The sequence below is a fragment of the Neomonachus schauinslandi genome, chromosome 10 (assembly GCF_002201575.2).
Source record: "Neomonachus schauinslandi chromosome 10, ASM220157v2, whole genome shotgun sequence".
In the NCBI taxonomy this organism is placed as follows: domain Eukaryota; kingdom Metazoa; phylum Chordata; class Mammalia; order Carnivora; family Phocidae; genus Neomonachus; species Neomonachus schauinslandi.
Genome location: NC_058412.1, coordinates 70798751 through 70817156, shown reverse-complemented (window position 1 = coordinate 70817156; position 18406 = coordinate 70798751). Strand labels below are relative to the sequence as shown.

At 38.0% G+C, this 18406-nt stretch overlaps 1 protein-coding gene across 2 annotated transcripts in view; it reads left to right on the top strand.

The window, feature by feature from the left end:
• Positions 1 to 18406, top strand: part of GTF2A1L (general transcription factor IIA subunit 1 like) — a 51963-nt gene that overhangs the window by 29382 nt on the left and 4175 nt on the right. For both annotated transcript variants that reach the window (XM_021701138.1, XM_021701139.1), the window contains 2 exons: positions 13048 to 13308; positions 14250 to 14339. In XM_021701138.1, the coding sequence (XP_021556813.1) occupies positions 13048 to 13308; positions 14250 to 14339 (351 nt within the window). The remainder of the gene's footprint in view (positions 1 to 13047; positions 13309 to 14249; positions 14340 to 18406) is intronic.

Genomic DNA, 18406 nt, shown 5'->3' with positions numbered 1-18406 from the left:
TGGGGTGGCAATCCTTATATCAGACAAATTAGATTTTTTTTTTAAAGATTTTATTTATTTATTTGACAGAGAGAGACACAGCGAGAGAGAGAGCACAAGCAGGGGGAGTGGGAGAGGGAGAAGCAGGCTTCCCGCCGAGCAGGGAGCCCGATGCGGGGCTCGATCCCAGGACCCTGGGATCATGACCTGAGCTGAAGGCAGACGCTTAACGACTGAGCCACCCAGGCGCCCCTATTTTTACCTTTTCAAGGAACCTCCATACTGTTTTCCAGTGGCTGCACCAGTTTACATTCCTATCAACAGTGTAAGAGGGTTCCCCTTTCTCTGCATCCTCACCAACATCTGTTGTTGTTAATTTCAGCCATTCTAACAGGTGTGAGATGATATCTCATTGTAGTTTTGATTTGTATTTCCCTGAAGAATGATATTGAGCATCTTTTCCTATGTTGGTTAGCCATCTGTATGTCTTCTTTGGAAAAATGTCCATGTCTGCCCATTTTTTTTTTAATGGGATTATTTGGTTTTTGGGTATTGAGTTTTATAAGTTCTTTAAAGATTTTGGGATACTGACCCATTATCAGATACATCATTTGCAAGTATCTTCTCCCATTCTGTAGGTTGCCTTTTAGCTTTGTTGATTGTTTCCTTCACTGGGCAGAAGATTTTTATTTTGATGAAGTCCCAATAGTTTATTTTTGCTTCAGGAGACATATCTAATATGAAATTGGTATGGCTGATGTCAAAGAGGTTACTGCCTGTGTTCTCCTCTAGGATATTGATGGTTTCCTGTCTCACATTTAGGTCTTTCATCCATTTTGAATTTATTTTTGTGTATGGTGTAAGAAAGTGGTCCAGTTTCATTCTTTCACATGTTGCTGTGCAGTTTTCCCAATGCCATTTGTTGAAGAGACTGTCTTTTTTTTCCCATTGGATATTCTTTCCTGCTTTGTTGAAAATTAGTTGACCACCACATTAATAAAAGAAAGGATAAGAACCATATGATCCTCTCAATATATGCAGAAAAAGCATTTGACAAAGTACAATATCCATTCATGATAAAAATCCTCAACAAAGTAGGGATAGAGGGAACATACCTCAACATAATAAAGGGCATATATGAAAAACCCACAGCTAATATCATCCTCTCTGGGGAAAAACTGAGAACTTTGCCTCTGTTGTCAGGAATAAGACAGGGATGTCTACTCTCACAACTGTTATTTAATGTAGTACTGGAAGTTTTGGCCTCAGCAATCAGAGAAAAAGAAAAGGAATCCAAATCAGCAATGAAGTCAGTTTCACTATTTGCGGATGACATGATATCCTATACAGAAAACCCAAAAGACCACCAGAAAATTGCTAGAACTGATATATGAATTCAGCAAAGTTGTAGGATACAAAATCAACATGCAGAAATCTGTTGCATTTCTATACACCAATAATGAAGCAGCAGAAAGAGAAATCATGGAATCAGTTCCATTTACAACTGCACCAAAAACCATAAGATACCTAGGAATAGACCTAAACAAAGAGGTAAGAGATCTGTACTCTGAAAACTATAAAACACTTATAAAAGAAATTGAAGATGACACAAAGAAATGGAAACACATTCCAAGCTCATGGATTGGGAGGACAAATATTGTTAAAATGTATATACTACCCAAAGCAATCTACACATTTAATGCAATCCCTATCAAAATGTCACCAGCATTTTTTATAGAGCTAGAACAATCCTAAAATTTGCATGGAACCTCACAAGACCCCAAATAGCCAAAACAGTCTTGAAGAAGAAAAGTAAAGCTGGAGGCATCACAATTCTGGACTTCAAGTTATATTAGAAAGTTGTGGTGATCAAGACAGTATGGTGCTGCCACCAAAATAGACACATAGATCAATGGAACAGAATAGAAAACCCAGAAATAAACCCACAACTATATGATCAAAATTGATTTTTTTTTTGATTTTTAAAAATTTCTTCTTTGACCCATTCATTTTTTGAGTCTGTAGTTTAATTTCCACATCTTGTGTGTTTTCCTCCATTTTGATCAGAAAAGATGTGTGATTTCAGTCTTTTTAAATATTAATATTTGTTTTGTGGCCCAACATATGGTCTTTCCTAGAGAATGTTCTGTGTACACTTGAGAATAATGTGTATCCTGCTATTGTTGGATGGCATGTTTGTATATGTCTGTGTATGTGTTTTTATATGTCTGTTCAATATTATATTGAATATAATATTCAAGTTCTTTATTTCCTTATTGATATTTTATCTGGTTCTATTCATTATTGAAAATGGGGTATTGAAGTTTCATACTATTATCGTAAAGCTACCTATTTCTCAAATTCTGTCAATGTTCTGTGTGCACTTGAGAATAATGTGTATCCTGCTGTTGTTGGGTGGCATGCTTTGTATATGTCTGTTAGGTCCAACTACCCTATAATATTCAACTTCTTTATTTCCTTATTGATATTTTGTCTGGTTCTATTCATTATTGAAAGTGGGGTATTGAAGTTTCATACTATTATCGTAAAGCTAGCTATTTCTCAAATTCTGTCAATGTTACATGCATTTAGGAGCTATTAAATTTGGTGCTGATATGTTTATAATTGTTAAATCTTCTTAGTGAATTGATTCTTTTTTTGACTGTATGATGTTTTCCTTTGTTTCTTCTAAGGTGTTTGACTTAGTCTATTTTGTCTGATAATAGCGTATCCTAATTCTTTGGTTGCTGTTTGCATGAAGTATCTTTTTCCATCCTTTTACTTTCAACCTATGTGTATCCTTAGATTTAAAGTGAGTCTCTTGTAAACAACATATGGTTAGATCCTGTTTTTTTATCCATTCTGCCAATTTGCGTCTTTTGATGAGGAGTTTAATCCATTTACATTTAAAGTAATTACTTATAGGGTAGGACTTTTGTCATTTTGTTACTTGTTTTCTCTGTGTCTTTTATTTTTATTTTTTAAACTTTATTATGTTATGTTAGTCACCATACAATACATCATTGGTTTTTGATGTGGTGATCCACGATCCATTGTTTTCGTATAACACCCAGTGTTCCATGCAGTACGTGCCCTCCTTAATACCCATCACTGGGCTAACAAATCACCCCCCCGCAAAACCCTGTTTGTTTCTCAGAGTCCATAGTCTCTCATGGTTCATCTCTCCCTCCAATTCCCACCCCCCCTCATTTTTCCCTTCCTTCTCCTAATGTCCTCCATGCTATTCCTTATGTTCCACAAATAAGTGAAACCATATGATAATTGACTTTCTCTGCTTGACTTATTTCACTTAGCATAATCTCCTCCAGTCCCATCCATGTTGATGTAAAAGTTGGGTATTCATCCTTTCTGATGGCTGAGTAATATTCCATTGTATATATGGACCACATCTTCTTTATCCATTCATCTGTTGAAGGGCATCTTGGCTCTTTCCACAGTTTGGCTATTGCGGACATTGGTGCTATGAACATTGGGGTGCATATGGCCCTTCTTTTCACTACATATGTGTCTTTGGGGTAAATACCCAGGAGTGCAATTGCTGGGTCATAGGGTAGCTCTATTTTTAAATTTTTGAGGAACCTCCACACTGTTTTCCAAAGTGGCTGTACCAACTTGCATTCCCACCAACAGTGTAAGAGGGTTCCCCTTTCTCCACAACCTCTCCAACATTTTTTGTTTCTCTCCCTGTCCATTTTTGCCATTCTAACTGGTGTAAGGTGGTATCTCAATGTGGTTTTGATTTGAATTTCCCTAATGGCTAATGATGATGAACATTTTTTTCATGTGTCTGTTAGCCATTTGTATGTCTTCTTCAGAGAAGTGTCTTTTCATATCTTCTGCCCACTTTTTGACTTGAGTATTTGTTTTTTAGGTGTTGAGTTTGAGAAGTTCTTTATAGATCTTGGATACCAGCCCTTTATCTGTAGTGTCATTTGCAAATATCTTCTCCCATTCTGTGGGTTGCCTCTTTGTTTTGTTGACTGTTTCCTTTGCTGTGCAGAAGCTTTTTATCTTGATGAAGTCCCAAAAGTTCATTTTTGCTTTTCTTTCACTAGCTTTTGGAGATGTATCTTGAAAGAAGTTGCTGTGGCCGATGTCAAAGAGGTTACTGCCTATGTTCTCCTCTAGGATTTTGATGGATTCCTGTCTCACATTGAGGTCTTTCATCCACTTTGAGTTTATCTGTGTGAATGGTGTTAGAGTATGGTTGAGTTTCATTCTTCTGCATGTGGCTGTCCAGCTTTCCCAGCACCGTTTATTAAAGAGACTTTTTTCCATTGCATGTTTTTTCCTGCTTTGTCAAAGATTATTTGACCATAGAGTTGAGGGTCCATATCTGGGTTCTCTATTCTGTTCCATTGGTCTGTATGTCTGTTTTTGTGCCAGTACCATGCTGTCTTGGTGATCACAGCTTTGTACTATGGCTTGAAATCGGGCAACGTGATGCCCCAGCTTTGTTTTTCTTTTTCAACATCTCCTTGGCGATTCGGGGTCTTTTCTGATTCCATACAAATTTTAGGATTGTTTGTTCCAGCACTTTGAAAAATGTCATTGGAATTTTGATCGGGATGGCATTGAAGGTATAGATTGCTCTGGGTAGCATAGACATTTTAACAATGTTTATTCTTCCGATCCATGAGCATGGAATATTTTTCCATCTTTTTATGTCTTCAATTTCTTTCATGAGTGTTCTGTAGTTCCTAGAGTATAGATCCTTTACCTCTTTGGTTAGGTTTATTCTGAGGTATCTTGTGGTTTTTGGTGCTATTGTAAATGGATTCATTTCTCTAATTTCTCTTTCTACAGTTGCGTTGTTAGTGTATAAGAAAGCAACTGATTTCTGTGCATTGATTTTGTATCCTGCCACATTACTGAATTGCTGTATGAGTTCTAGTAATTTGGGGGTGGAGTCTTTTGGGTTTTCCACAGAAAGTATCATGTCATCTGTGAAAAGAGAGAGTTTGACTTCTTCTTTGCCAATTTGAATACCTTTTATTTCTTTTTGTTGTCTGATTGCTGTTGCTAGGACTTCTAGTACTATGTTGAACAATAGTGGCAGGAGTGGGCATCCTTGACGTGTTCCTGATCTTAAGGGAAAGGCTCTCAGCTTTTCCCCATTGAGGATGATATTCACTGTAGGTTTTTCATAAATGGATTTTATGAACTTGAGGAATATTCCCTCTATCCCTATACTCTGAAGAGTTTTAATCAGGAAAGGATGTTGTATTTTGTCAAATGCTTTTTCTGCATCAATTGAGAGGACCATGTGGTTCTTCTCCCTCCTCTTCTTAATGTGTTCTATCACATTGATTGATTTGCGAATGTTGAACCACCCTTGCATCCCGGGGATAAATCCCACTTGGTCGTGGTGGATGATCCTTTTAATGTATTGTTGGATCCTATTACCTAGGATTTTGTTGAGGATTTTGGAATCCATATTCATCAGGGATATCGGTCTGAAATTCTCCTTTTTGATGGGGTCTTTGCCTGGTTTGGGGATTAAGGTAATGCTGGCCTCATAGAATGCGTTTGGAAGTTTTTCTTCTGTTTCTGTTTTTTGAAACAGCTTCAGTAGAATAGGTATTATTTCTTCTTTGAATGTTTGGTAGAATTCCCCAGGGAATCCATCAGGCCCTGGACTCTTGTTTTTTGGGAGGTTTTCGATCACTGCTTCAATCTCGTTACTGGTTATTGGCCTATACAGGTTGTCAATTTCTTCCTGTTTCAGTCTTGGCAGCTTATAGGTTTCTAGGAAGACCTCCATTTCATCCAGATTGCTCAGTTTATTGGCATATAGTTGTTGTTGATAATAATTTCTAATAATTGTTTCTATTTCCTTGGTGTTAGTCGTGATCTCTCCCCTTTCATTCATAATTTTATTAATTTGGGTCCTTTCTCTTTTCTTTTGGATAAGTCTGGCCAGTGGTTTATCGATCTTATTAATTCTTTCAAAGAACCAACTTCTAGTTTTGTTGATCTGATCTACTGTGTTTCTAGTTTCTAATTCATTGATTTCTGCTCTTATTTTAATTATTTCTCTTCTAATGCGTGGCTTAGGCATCGTTTGTTGCTTTTTCTCTAGTTCTTTAAGGTGTAGAGTTAGTTGGTGAATTCGGGATTTTTCTATTTTTTTGAGTGAGGCTTGGATGGCTATGTATTTCCCCCTTAGGACCACCTTTGCAGTATCCCATAGGTTTTGGACCGATGTGTTTTCGTTGTCATTGATTTCCATGAATTGTTTAAGTTCTTCTTTGATTTCCTGGTTGACCCAAACATTCTTGAGCAGAGTGGTCTTCAGCTTCCAAGTGTTTGAATTTCTGCCAAATTTTTTCTTGTGATTGAGTTCCAGTTTTAAAGCATTGTAGTCTGAGAATATGCAGGGAATAATCTCAGTCTTTTGGTATCTGTTGAGACCTGATTTGTTTTTTTTTTTTTTTTTAAAGATTTTATTTATTTATTTGAGAGAGAGAGAATGAGAGAGACAGAGAGCACATGAGAGGGGGGAGGTCAGAGGGAGAAGCAGACTCCCTGCTGAGCAGGGAGCCCGATGCGGGACTCGATCCAGGGACTTCAGGATCATGACCTGAGCCGAAGGCAGTCGCTTAACCAACTGAGCCACCCAGGAGCCCGAGACCTGATTTGTGACCCAGTATGTGGTCTATTCTGGAGAAAGTTCCATGCACGCTCGAGAAGAATGAGTATTCTGTTGTTTTAGGGTGGAATGTTCTGTAAATATCTATGAGGTCCATCTGGTCCAATGTATCATTCAAAGCTCTTGTTTCCTTGTTGATTTTCTGCTTAGATGATCTGTCCATTGCTGAGAGTGGAGTATTGAGGTCTCCTACAATTAATGTATTGTTATCAATATGACTCTTTATTTTGGTTAACAGTTGGCTTATGTAGATGGCTGCTCCCATGTTGGGGGCATAGATATTTACAATTGTTAGATCTTCTTGTTGGATAGACCCTTTAAGAATGATATAGTGTCCTTCTGTGTCTCTCATTACAGACTTTAGTTTAAAATCTAATTTGTCTGATATAAGAATTGCTACCACAGCTTTCTTTTGAGGTCCACTGGCATGGAAGATGGATCTCCATCCCTTCACTTTCAGTCTGGATGTATCTTTAGGTTCAAAATGAGTCTCTTGTAGGCAGCATATGGATGGGTCCTGTCTTTTTATCCAATCTGCAACCCTGTGCCATTTTATGGGAGCATTTAGACCATTCACGTTGAGAGTGATTATTGAAAGATATGAATTGGGCGCCTGGGTGGCTCAGTTGGTTAAGCGACTGCCTTCGGCTCAGGTCGTGATCCTGGAGTCCCGGGATCGAGTCCCGCATCGGGCTCCCTGCTCGGCGGGGAGCCTGCTTCTCCCTCTGATCCTCCCCCATCTTGTGCTCTCTCTCTCTCTGTCTCATTCTCTCTCTCAAATAAATAAATAAAATCTTAAAAAAAAAAGAAAGATACGAATTAATTGTCATCATGTTGCCTGTGAAGACGTTGTTTTTATAGATTGTCCCTGTAAATTTCTGTTGTAGATCACTCTTGGGGTCTTTCTCCTTTTATAGAACCCACCCTTAATATTTCTTGCAGGGCTGGCTTAGTGGTCACATATTCTTTCAGTTTCTGCCGGTCTTGGACGCTCTGCATCTCTCCATCCATTCTAAATGACAGCCTTGCTGGATAAAGTATTCTTGGCTGCATGTTCTTCTCATTTAGTACCCTGAATATGTCTTGCCAGGCCTTTCTGGCTTGCCAGGTCTCTGTGGATAGGTCTGACGTTATTCTGATGTTCCTCCCTCTATACTTAAGGAATCTCTTCCCCCTAACTGCCCTTAAGATGGTTTCCTTGGTTCTAAGATTTGCAAGTTTTACTGTTACATGCCAGGGTGTTGGCTTGTTTTCCTTGATCTTGGGAGGGGTCCTCTCTGCTTCTAGGACACGAATGTTTGTTTCATTCCCCCAGATTAGGGAAGTTCTCAGCTATGATTTGCTCAAATACATCTTCTAGTCCTCTCTCTCTCTCCACTCCCTCCGGGATTCCAATTATTCTGACACTGGAACGCTTCATGGTGTCACTTATTTCTCTGATTGTATTTTCATGGATTCTGAGTTGTTTTTCCCTGGCCTCCTCTTTTCCCTTTTTATCTATTATATTGTCTTCCAGGTCGCTTATTTTCTCTTCTGCCTCACTTACCCTAGCTGTTAGATTATCTAGATTGGATTGGATCTCATTGATAGCATTTTTAAGTTCTGCCAATTCATCTTTCATTTCTGTCCTTAGAGACTCTATGTTGTCATTAATTGATTTCTCCATTCTAGCCATTGTCTTCACAATTGCTAGCCTGAATTCCATCTCTGACATCTTGGTTATATCTGCATCCATTTATAAATCTGCAGCATAAGTCATAATCTCTGAGTCTTTTCTATTTTGGGGGTTCCTCCTCCTAGTCATTCTGTTGATGGGTGTTTGAGGGAATGTATAGAGTCCAAATTATTGGCCAGAACCCAAGCAAGATGCACCTGTTTTCTTGGGACCTTAGGGTTGCTGGCCTCTTGTTTTCCCAGCCTGTCTTCTGGGGGAGGGGCCTGCCGCGCTGTTACTCAGGCAACCCTGTTTGGGTGGAGTTGCCCTGCCCCCCTGTGGCAGGAGATGGGCTCAGCGGGAATCAGTTTTTGGGGCTTTTGTTCTCTGGCGGCTTTCCCTGGTGGCTTTCCACATCTCTTCCACGAGTCAGAGCAGAAGAGACTGTTTTCAACCCTCTGCCTCAGAGCAGAGAGACCACAGTCTGTTCTTCAGTGAGCTCTCCAGGCCACACTGTCTCCATTTCTGTCCGTGCTGCTATAAACTGCAGCATCCTGGGTTGTGCGCCCCTCCGCAGCGCCCCCAGTCCTGCCTCCAGGTCGGGGCACGTCTCTGCCCTTTGTGCTTCTAAAACTGCCAGCCGCTCCCAGTTTGCCTGTGTGACCCTACTGCTCCCAGTTTCTGCCCCGGGTGCTGCCCTAGAGTCCTTTCCCCGCCCGTACCGGTCTGCAAGTCTGTGCCCCATCCCCAGCGTGCGAGGCTGTCGCTCACCGGCAGTGTAGGATCCCCACTGCCAGGCACCCTCCCGCTGCCGTTTATCCTCCAGTATCTGCCCACAGAATCAGGGCTCCCCACTTCGTACCTCGAAACCAACCGCCTGCGATATTGTGCTTGTAGAGATCCAGATCTTCTTACATCTCAGGCTGGTTTTCTGGGTGCTCAGAGTGGTCTGGTAGATATCCAGCTCAATTCCGGGGACCAGTTGAAATAGGGTCCCCTACTCCTCTGCCATCTTTCCTTCTCCTCTGTGTCTTTTAGCTTTTTTGTGTCACATTTCCTCCCTTATTGCCTTCCTTTGTGTTTAGTTGATTTTCTTGTAGTGACACATTTCGATTCCCTTTTCATATCTGTGTATATTCTATAGATATTTTCTTTTTGGTTACCATGGGGATTACTTGTGGCATCTTAAAGTTATTATAGTCTTGAAGTGATACCAACTTAACTGCAGTCTCCTATAAAAATTCTGCTGCTCTTCAGCTCTGCCCTTCCTTACTTTGTTAATGATATCCCAAATTACATCTTTATAATTGTGTTCCCCTTATTATAGATTTATAATTATAAATGTTTTTATGCTTTTGTCTTTTAATTCTTGTACAGGAATAAGAAGGAGAATTACAAACAAAATTATAATGTCAGTTTTTATATTTCTTTATGTATTTTTAAAAGAAAACTTTATATTTTTGTATGGCTTTGAGTTATTTTCTGGTTTCCTTTCATTTTAATTAAAAGACTCCCCTTAGGGAGTCTTGTAGGACAGGTTCAGTGGTAATAAGCTCCTTCAGCCTTTATCTTAGAATCCTTTAATTTTTCACTCATTTTTACAGGACAGTTTTGCCAGATATAGAATTCCCAGTTGACAATCTTTTCCTTCAATACTTTAAATATATATCATCCCACTGCCTTCTGGCCTTCAAAGTTTCTGCTGAGAAATCTGCTTGTTACCTTATTGAGGATCTCTAGTATTTGATGGGTTTCTTTTCTGTTGCTGCTTTAATTAGTGCTGTTTTTATTTTTTTAAATTTCTAAATTTTTTATTATTTTGCACCAATGACCATTTATTGTTTCTGTAAAGTAGGCATAGATTGTGCTAGATATCCACATAGACACTCACAGAACACTCAAAACTGTACGAACTAGGTCTGATTTTAATGGATTGCCACCCCCAACCTCACCTCTGCATTTTAACTTTTGGGATAGTCTTGTGCTTCTTTTTTTTTTTTTTCTTTAGTTAGCCACTGTATAGTTTTTGATGTAGTGTTCAATGATTCATTAGTTACACATAACACACAGTTCACATCATAACACATGCCCTCCTTTATACCCCCTCCCCCTCACCCCCCTCTCCTCTGAGAACCTCAGTTTGTTTCCCGGGGTCCATAGTCTTTCATGGTTCATCTTCCTCTCTGATTTCTCCCCCTTCAGATTTCCCTCACTTCCCCTATGGTCCTCCGTGCTATTGCTTATGTTCCATATGTGAGTGAAACCATATGAGAATTGTCTTTCTCTGCTTGACTTACTTCACTTAGCATAATCCCCTCCAGTTCCATCCATGTTGATGCAAAAGGTGGGTATTCATCCTTTTGAGGGCTGAATAATATTCCATTTTATATATGGACCACATCTTAATCCATCTGTTTAAGGGCATCTTGGCTCCTTCCACAGTTTGGCTATTGTGGACATTCTTAAGCAGCATTCTTGCAACTATGCCTGGAGTCACAGGGAAGTGAAGGATATTCCCTTGTTGGTTTCATGGTGTTAGTTATAAGACATGTCTTTTCATATATAACCCAGAAATCACACCACTAACTCAAGGTAGTCTGTTTTTAAAGACTTTTGGGGGGTAAAAGTCCGCTAATTTCCACACTCACCTGCTCCTGTTTTCCTTATCACACTTTCCTGCATTTCCTAGTTTCCATTAGGATGGAAAGCATGCACTACAATCGCATGAGCATAGCTTCTCAGAGAGCTTCCCTCTCCACAGAGGAGGCAGCCCTTCATCTCTTCAAGGAGGTCAAGTGCTCATTAGACTTCTTCCCATTTACTGGATATGCAGACTATTAAAAACTGGACAACTTTTTTATGATGAGCACTGGATATTATAAGTAAGTGATGAATCACTAAATTCTACTCCTGAGACCAATAGTACACTAGATGCTGAGTAGAATTTTTAAAAAAATTTAAAAACCCACAAAACTTAAATCCAACGGGGCAACTTTTGGAAACTTCTCTAAAATTTCAGGTAAATATTTAAATTAATTAGTGCTGTTTTTAAATTTCAGTTTCCAATCATTTATTGCTACTACACAATTTTTGTAAACTGACTTATATCAGTCTGAATGTTTGTGTTCCTCTGCCCCCCAATTCATATGTTGAAATCCTAACCCCCAAAGATGATGGTAGTTAGGAGGTTGGGTCTTTGGCAGTGATTAGGTCAGAGTGGAACCCTTATGAGTGGGACTAATTGCCTTATAAAAGAGACCCTACAGAATTCTCTAGCCTCTCTGACATTGAAGACACAGTGAGAAGGCACTGCCTGTGAACCAGAAAGTGGGCTCTCACCAGATACTGATTCTGCTGGTGATTTGATCTTGAACTTCCCAGCTTCTAAAACTGTGAGAAATTAATTTCCATTGTTTATAAGCTACCTAGTCTGTGTTACTTTGTTATAGCAGCTCAAATGGCTGAAGACAATTTCCTTATCCTTTTAATATCTTCAGAATCAATGGCAACACTCCTTCTTTAATCCCTGATAATGTTTGTTTTTTTTCTTTCTCTTTTTTTCTTTGTCAGTCTGGCTAGAGGCTTATCAATTTTATTGATCTTTTTAAAGAATGAACTTTTGGTCTAACTTTCTCAATTTTTTCCTGTTCTCAATTTCATTTATTTCTCTTTTTATTGTTTTCTCTTTTGCCAGGAGCTTAATTCAGTCTTCTCTTTTTAGTTTCTTATGGGTAGAATTTTAGGTCATTGATTTGAAACTTGATTCCTTTTGAATATAATCATGTAATGCTGTAAATTTCCCTCTAGGCACTGCTTTAGCTACATTTTACAAGTTTTGAAATGTTATGTTTTTGTTTGCATTCAATTAAAATTATGTTCTGCTTTCCTTCATGACTTACTCTTTGATCCATGGGTGTTTAGAAATGTGTTAATTTTTAAATATTAGAGGATTTTCCAGATCTTTCTGTTACTGATTTCTGGTTTAATTCCTTTGTGATTAGAGAACATACTTTGTGTGTGTTAAATTTGTCAGGATTTGTTTTAGAGCCCAGAATATGGTCCATCTTGGTGAACATTATGTGTGCTCTTTAAAAAAGTGTGCCTTTTGCTATTTTGGGATGGAGTATTCTGTAAATGTCAATTAGGTTAAATTGTTTGATTGTGTTTTTCAGGTCTTTTACATCCTTACTAAATTTCAGTCTACTTTCTCTATTGTTCACTGTGAGAGGAATGTTGAATTTTCCAACTATAATTATAGATTTGTCTGTTTCTCTTTTCACTTTTTTCAGTTTTGATTTCTTTCTGTTCTTTTGTGCTTGGTTTATTTCAGCTAGTGTAATCTTTTGTTTTTTATTTATCCATTGAGCATGATATCACTTTACTTTCTGCTTCATTGAATTATTGTTTAAAATAAAATGAAAGAGTTAAAACCTAACAAGTACTGTATAAATTTAAGGTGGTATATATAAAAATGGACAGTTACTACCTGAAACTGGTAAGCTCATTTGTTGTCTATGTATGAGTGTAAGTGGGTTTACTTTATTTATGGTTTAAAACTTACCCCATTTTGCACAGAAATGCTGGGATTGTTCTAAAATACAAAATTAGGGAACATACATAGGAAAGGAAAGAAATATAGAAAAGTATATTTTAAGATCACTTGTGAAATGTTTATATTTTGTGTGATAAAATGTATTATACACCTTTTTGACTTGAAAAACTTTATTGCATTTCTTTCTAGGATTCTAATTCTCAGATGGATTTAAGCATTCAGGTAACTGATGATGATATTAATGAAATAATTCAAATAGATGGAACTGGTGATACATCTTCCAATGACGAAATAGGAAGTACAAGAGATGTAGATGAGAATGAATTTCTAGGGATTATTGATGCAGGAGGCCTGAAGGTACTTGAAGAAGAAGCTGACAGTATATCAAATGAAGATTCAACTGCCAACAGTAGTGATAATGAAGATCCTCAAATAGACGTTGTAGAAGAGGTGAGGATCACTTTTGAGCTGAAACTTTTTTTTAAAAAATTAAATTTATAGCATTTGTACTTTAATATACTTCTAATATACTTGGTTCTTTAACATACTTTAATCAAGAGGAATCGCAATTAAGATTAACCCTGTGTTTAGTCTTTTAAAATGAGACTTATTTGTACCCTTGTATTTAAACTTTTAATCTTAAACTGTAATTCAAGCAGTACTAAGTATTTGGGAATCGGCTACTATATTTGTTGGTCTTAACTAGACATAGTGGGAGGTTTAGAGGCCAGGAGTGGAGGTACAGAAGGCAGGCAGGTTAGAAGCATACAGTATCTGCTCTGATTCTAATAAGTGCAGTAAATTTTTGTGGAATGTAGTAAGTAGTACTATCACTTATGGTGGCCTTACAGATGTGCCAGGTATCACATTAAGTCTTACTTGCTTTATGTTATTTAACATTCCCACCGCCCTATGGGTCTTATTACTGTCCTCATTTAACAGATGAGAAAACTGAGATATGAAGAGTTTTAGTAAATTGATGAAGGTCAATCTTGTAGTTACTAAATGTCCAACCTGGGATTCAAGCTCAAGTTATTTGACTTTTTAAGTAAAATACTATTCTCTTTCCAAGTTTGTTCGTTCGATCCTTCCTTCCTTCCTTTTCTTTTTTTTTTTTTTTTTTAAGATTTTATTTATTTATTCACGCGCGAGAGAGAGCACATGCGAGAGAGCACAAGCAGGGAGTAGAGGGAGAAGCAGATTCCCTGTGAGCAGGAAGCCCCATGTGGGGGTCGATCCCAGGACCCTGAAATCGTGACCTGAAGGCAGACACTTAACTGACTGAGCCACACAGGCACCCCACCAAGTTCCTTTATTTCTATATGTATCTTTGCCTTTAAAAAATTCAGAGCATCGTGAAATTCCTTAATGTGACCATATTTCATCTTTAGGACCCTTTAAATTCTGGAGATGATGTTAGTGAGCAGGATGTGCCAGACCTGTTTGACACAGATAATGTAATCGTCTGCCAGTATGACAAGGTACTGTATTCACCTTTTAAACTGTGGGTTTATTAATTGCATTTATGGTAGAAAGGTATGTAAAATGATGGACAATTATGGTGAACTACAGTTCATAGTTAATCTTGAAAAAGCTAGTTATGTATATTTTATATCTAACACTGTGTTGTGTGTTCTCAGTGATACCAAAAAAGTGATAGTTCTTATCTAAAGGAGGTGACAATCTTATTAAAACAAGATGTTTCTGTATGTAATAAAAGAATGGCATACAATAAGATGGTAGGTAAATCAGAAGCTAAAATCTGTGACAGGCAAATCAAATGCTAAAATACATGGCATATAAATCAAATGCTAAGATGAGTGGCACGTAAATCAAATGCTAAGATATGTGGCACAGACAGTGAGTCCAAAAAGTAGCTAGGAAATACAAGAAATCATTTGTAGTTGGAGTTCTCCACAAATCCTTCATGGGTGATGTGGGGCTTTGAAATAGGTCTTAAATGATTTGTAAGATATAGATAAGTGTGGAGAGTAGACATTTTGAGTAGAACAGCTTAATACAAGACAGAGAAATGAATGCATGTAGAATGTACAAGGAAGCAGTGAAGAGACAGCTCTGCCTTAAATGAAGTATTCTTTTGGATTTATTAGGAAATGAGGCTGGGTTGGGGACAGAGTTGGCAGCAGACTGGAAAATCCAGAATCCTGGTAGGAGAAATCAAACTTGATTTGAAGGACGTTAGCATTCTGAAAATGTTACTGAGAAAACTAATTGGTTTTAAAACTGGCTATACTTGCTGATTAGGCAGAGGCAAATGGTAAGAACAGGGATAGTGCAGACACGAAGTAACCAGAGCCCAGAATAAGGATGGCAATGTGGAACATGGAAGAGTCAGAGACGGAAGAATCAATGGGACTTGGTGATTATTTGGACATTAGAGAATGATCAACAAAGAGAGTTGAGGGGCACCTGGGTGGCTCAGTCTGTTAGGTGTCCAACTTTTGATCTCAGCTCAGGTCTTGATCTCAGGGTCATGAGTTCAAGCCCTGCACTGGGCTCCATGGGGCCCACTTAAACAAATAGTTGAAGGTGTGTAAGTTTTCAAACCTAGAGATTAAGTTAGAAGCAATTTAATTTTACAACTAAAAGAGAATACTGCCTTTTCTTCTTTTTAAATACTGTATCTGTGATTATGTGGTAGAATATTCAGCTTTTGTCTTTAATTCCTGCATATTTACTTCTTTGTTTTTAGCAGCTTTGAGATACAATTCACATATTATACAACTCACGTTTAAAGTGTACAATTCAGTGGTTTTGTATATTCATGGATATGTGCAGCCATTAACATAGTCCATTTTAGAGCATTTAATCACCTCAAAAAGAAACACTATTTCCCTTTAGTTCTCACTCCTATATCTCCCCATTTCCTCCCATCCCCCCCCGAGGCCTAAGAAACCATTAATCTACTTTCCGTCTCTTTAGATTTCTCTATTCTGGAGTTTCATATGAAAGGAATCATATAATAAGTGTGTTTTTTCTGTGCCTGCCTGCTTTTACTTCACACAGTGTTTCAAATGCATCCATGTCATAGCATGTAACAGTTCTTCATTTTTTTAATTGCTGAATCCTAGTCTATTGAATAGATGTACCGCATTTTGTTTATCCAATCATCTGTTGATGGACATTTGGGTTGTTGTCGTTTTTTGGCTATTATGAAGAATGCTGCTTTAAACATTCATGTACAGGTTTTTGTGTGAACATGTATTTTCATTTCTCTTTGGTATATACCAAGGAGTGAAATTCCAGGGTTACATGGTAATAATTTGAGGAAGTACCAGACTGTTTACCAAAGTGGCTCTACCATTTTCCATTCCTTTTGGCAGTGTATGAGGGTTTAGATTGCTCCACGTTCTCACTAACAGTTGTTATCTGATTTTTTGATTCTAGCCATTCTAGTTGGTATGAAGTGGTATCCCATTGTGATTTTGATTTGCATTTCCCTGATGACTAATGCAGATTTACATCTTTGCCTTTTTTTCAGTAACAATTCCAATATACTCGGGAGAAACAAAGGATGGTGTTTTGAATTGCTATAAAAATAAATCCTTTTTTCCTAAAAATAAGATCATTTTCCCTCCTATAACATTTTATATAGATAGAAAATGGCAATTGAGATGCTGGTAAACATAAACATAAGAAGGAATAGGTAATAGAAAAGGGACCATTCTTAGTTTGAAACTTACTTTAGCTTCGTATAAACAGTATATTGCCTTCTATGAAGAAAACACTATAAAGCAGTAAGTTATGTATGCATTCCATAGAGTCACAGAGAATTTTCTAGACCATTATGGATATAGTATCCTTTGTTGTATTGCATTGTGGGAAATAGCTTGTAATTAATTACATAGTGCTTTGTATTTTTCAAAGTGTGTTTTCGAATATTGTCTTTTGCTTCTTACAGGGCAGGTAGAAGGAGTGATAGTAGGTGTATAGTGTTAACAAATCTAGTTGTCTGAGAGTCCTCTCTGATGAATATATATTTTTTTATTTTTAAAGATTTTTATTTATTTATTTGACAGAGAGAGAGATAGCAAGAGCAGGAACACAAGCAGGGGGAGTGGGAGAGGGAGACACAGGCTTCCTGCGGAGCAGGGAGTCCGATGCAGGGCTTGATCCCAGGACTCTGGGACCATGACCCAAGCCCAAGGCAGACGCTTAATGACTGAGCCACCCAGGCACCCCTGATGAATATTTTAAAAACAGTACTGAACATTTTAAGTCAAGGCATTGGGGAACCATTGAATCGTTTTTAAAAGGGGCTGATGGAGTTAGAAGATAGGTAGCAAAGAAAATGTATCTATAAAGTCAAAGTGGGATGCAAGGGACCACTGCCAACAGTGGATTTTTATGAGAAAATAACTTCCCAGTTCTGGGCATTGGTTGGCCCATTTCAAGTAGCACTTAATATAACCAGACTCAAGTAAATTGAAAGAGTTTTCAGTAAACTTTTAAGAGCTTTACTAGTCAGTGTGTTTTTTTTTTTTTTTTTAAAGATTTTATTTATTTATTTGACACAGAGAGAGAGGAATCACAAGTAGGCAGAGTGGCAGGGAGCGGCAGAGGGAGAAGCAGGCTCCCCGCTGAGCAAGGAGCCCGATGTGGGACTCGATCCCAGGACCCTGGGATCATGACCTGAGCTGAAGGCAGACGCTTAACGACTGAGCCACCCAGGCGCCCCTAGTCAGTGTGTTTTGAAGGCCAGTATCTTCAGTTTTCCTGGGAAAGTGTTACAAATGTAGACTTTTGAGTTTTACCTCAGAGTATGGAATCAGAATGTGCATTTTAACAAGACCCTGGGGTGATTTGTATGGTTATTAAACTTTGAGAAGTTTTTTTTTTTTTTTAAAGATTTTATTTATTTATTTGAGAGAGAGAGAATGAGAAACAGAGAGCATGAGAGGGAGGAGGGTCAGAGGGAGAAGCAGACTCCCCGCCGAGCAGGGAGCCCGATGCAGGACTCGATCCCGGGACTCCAGGATCATGACCTGAGCCGAAGGCAGTTGCTTAACCAACTGAGCCACCCAGGCGCCTGAGAAGTTTTTTTTTTTTTTTTTTTATATATTTTATCTGGCTTTGATTGCCATATGGAATTTACCTTTAAAATTTGTAAGTTAACAATTAGGGAAAAACTTGAAAATATTAAGATGTGCCATGAAAAAGGGTTAAATGAAGGTCATTGGTCACCATGCTGAGTGGAGAATTAAAGGATATAATTATGTTATTTCAGAGGCTTAGAGAATGTCTGAGATTAATGTACAGGTTAAAGTAATAATGCTATTATAGGGAGATTAATGGTGAAATGCAAGCTTTAACTATAGATGGGAGTGTTCTATGCCATAATTGGACACTATAGTGGAATGTAAAACTACTTGAATATGTTGCATCTTCATGTAACAGGTTAGCAAACTTTAGTTGCGTATTCATAGTTGGCTTTGTCTGTTAGATGCTGGTACAATGAATAATTGCTAGGTGTGTAACAGTATCTATCTATCTATCTATCTATCTATCTATCTATCTATCTATCTAT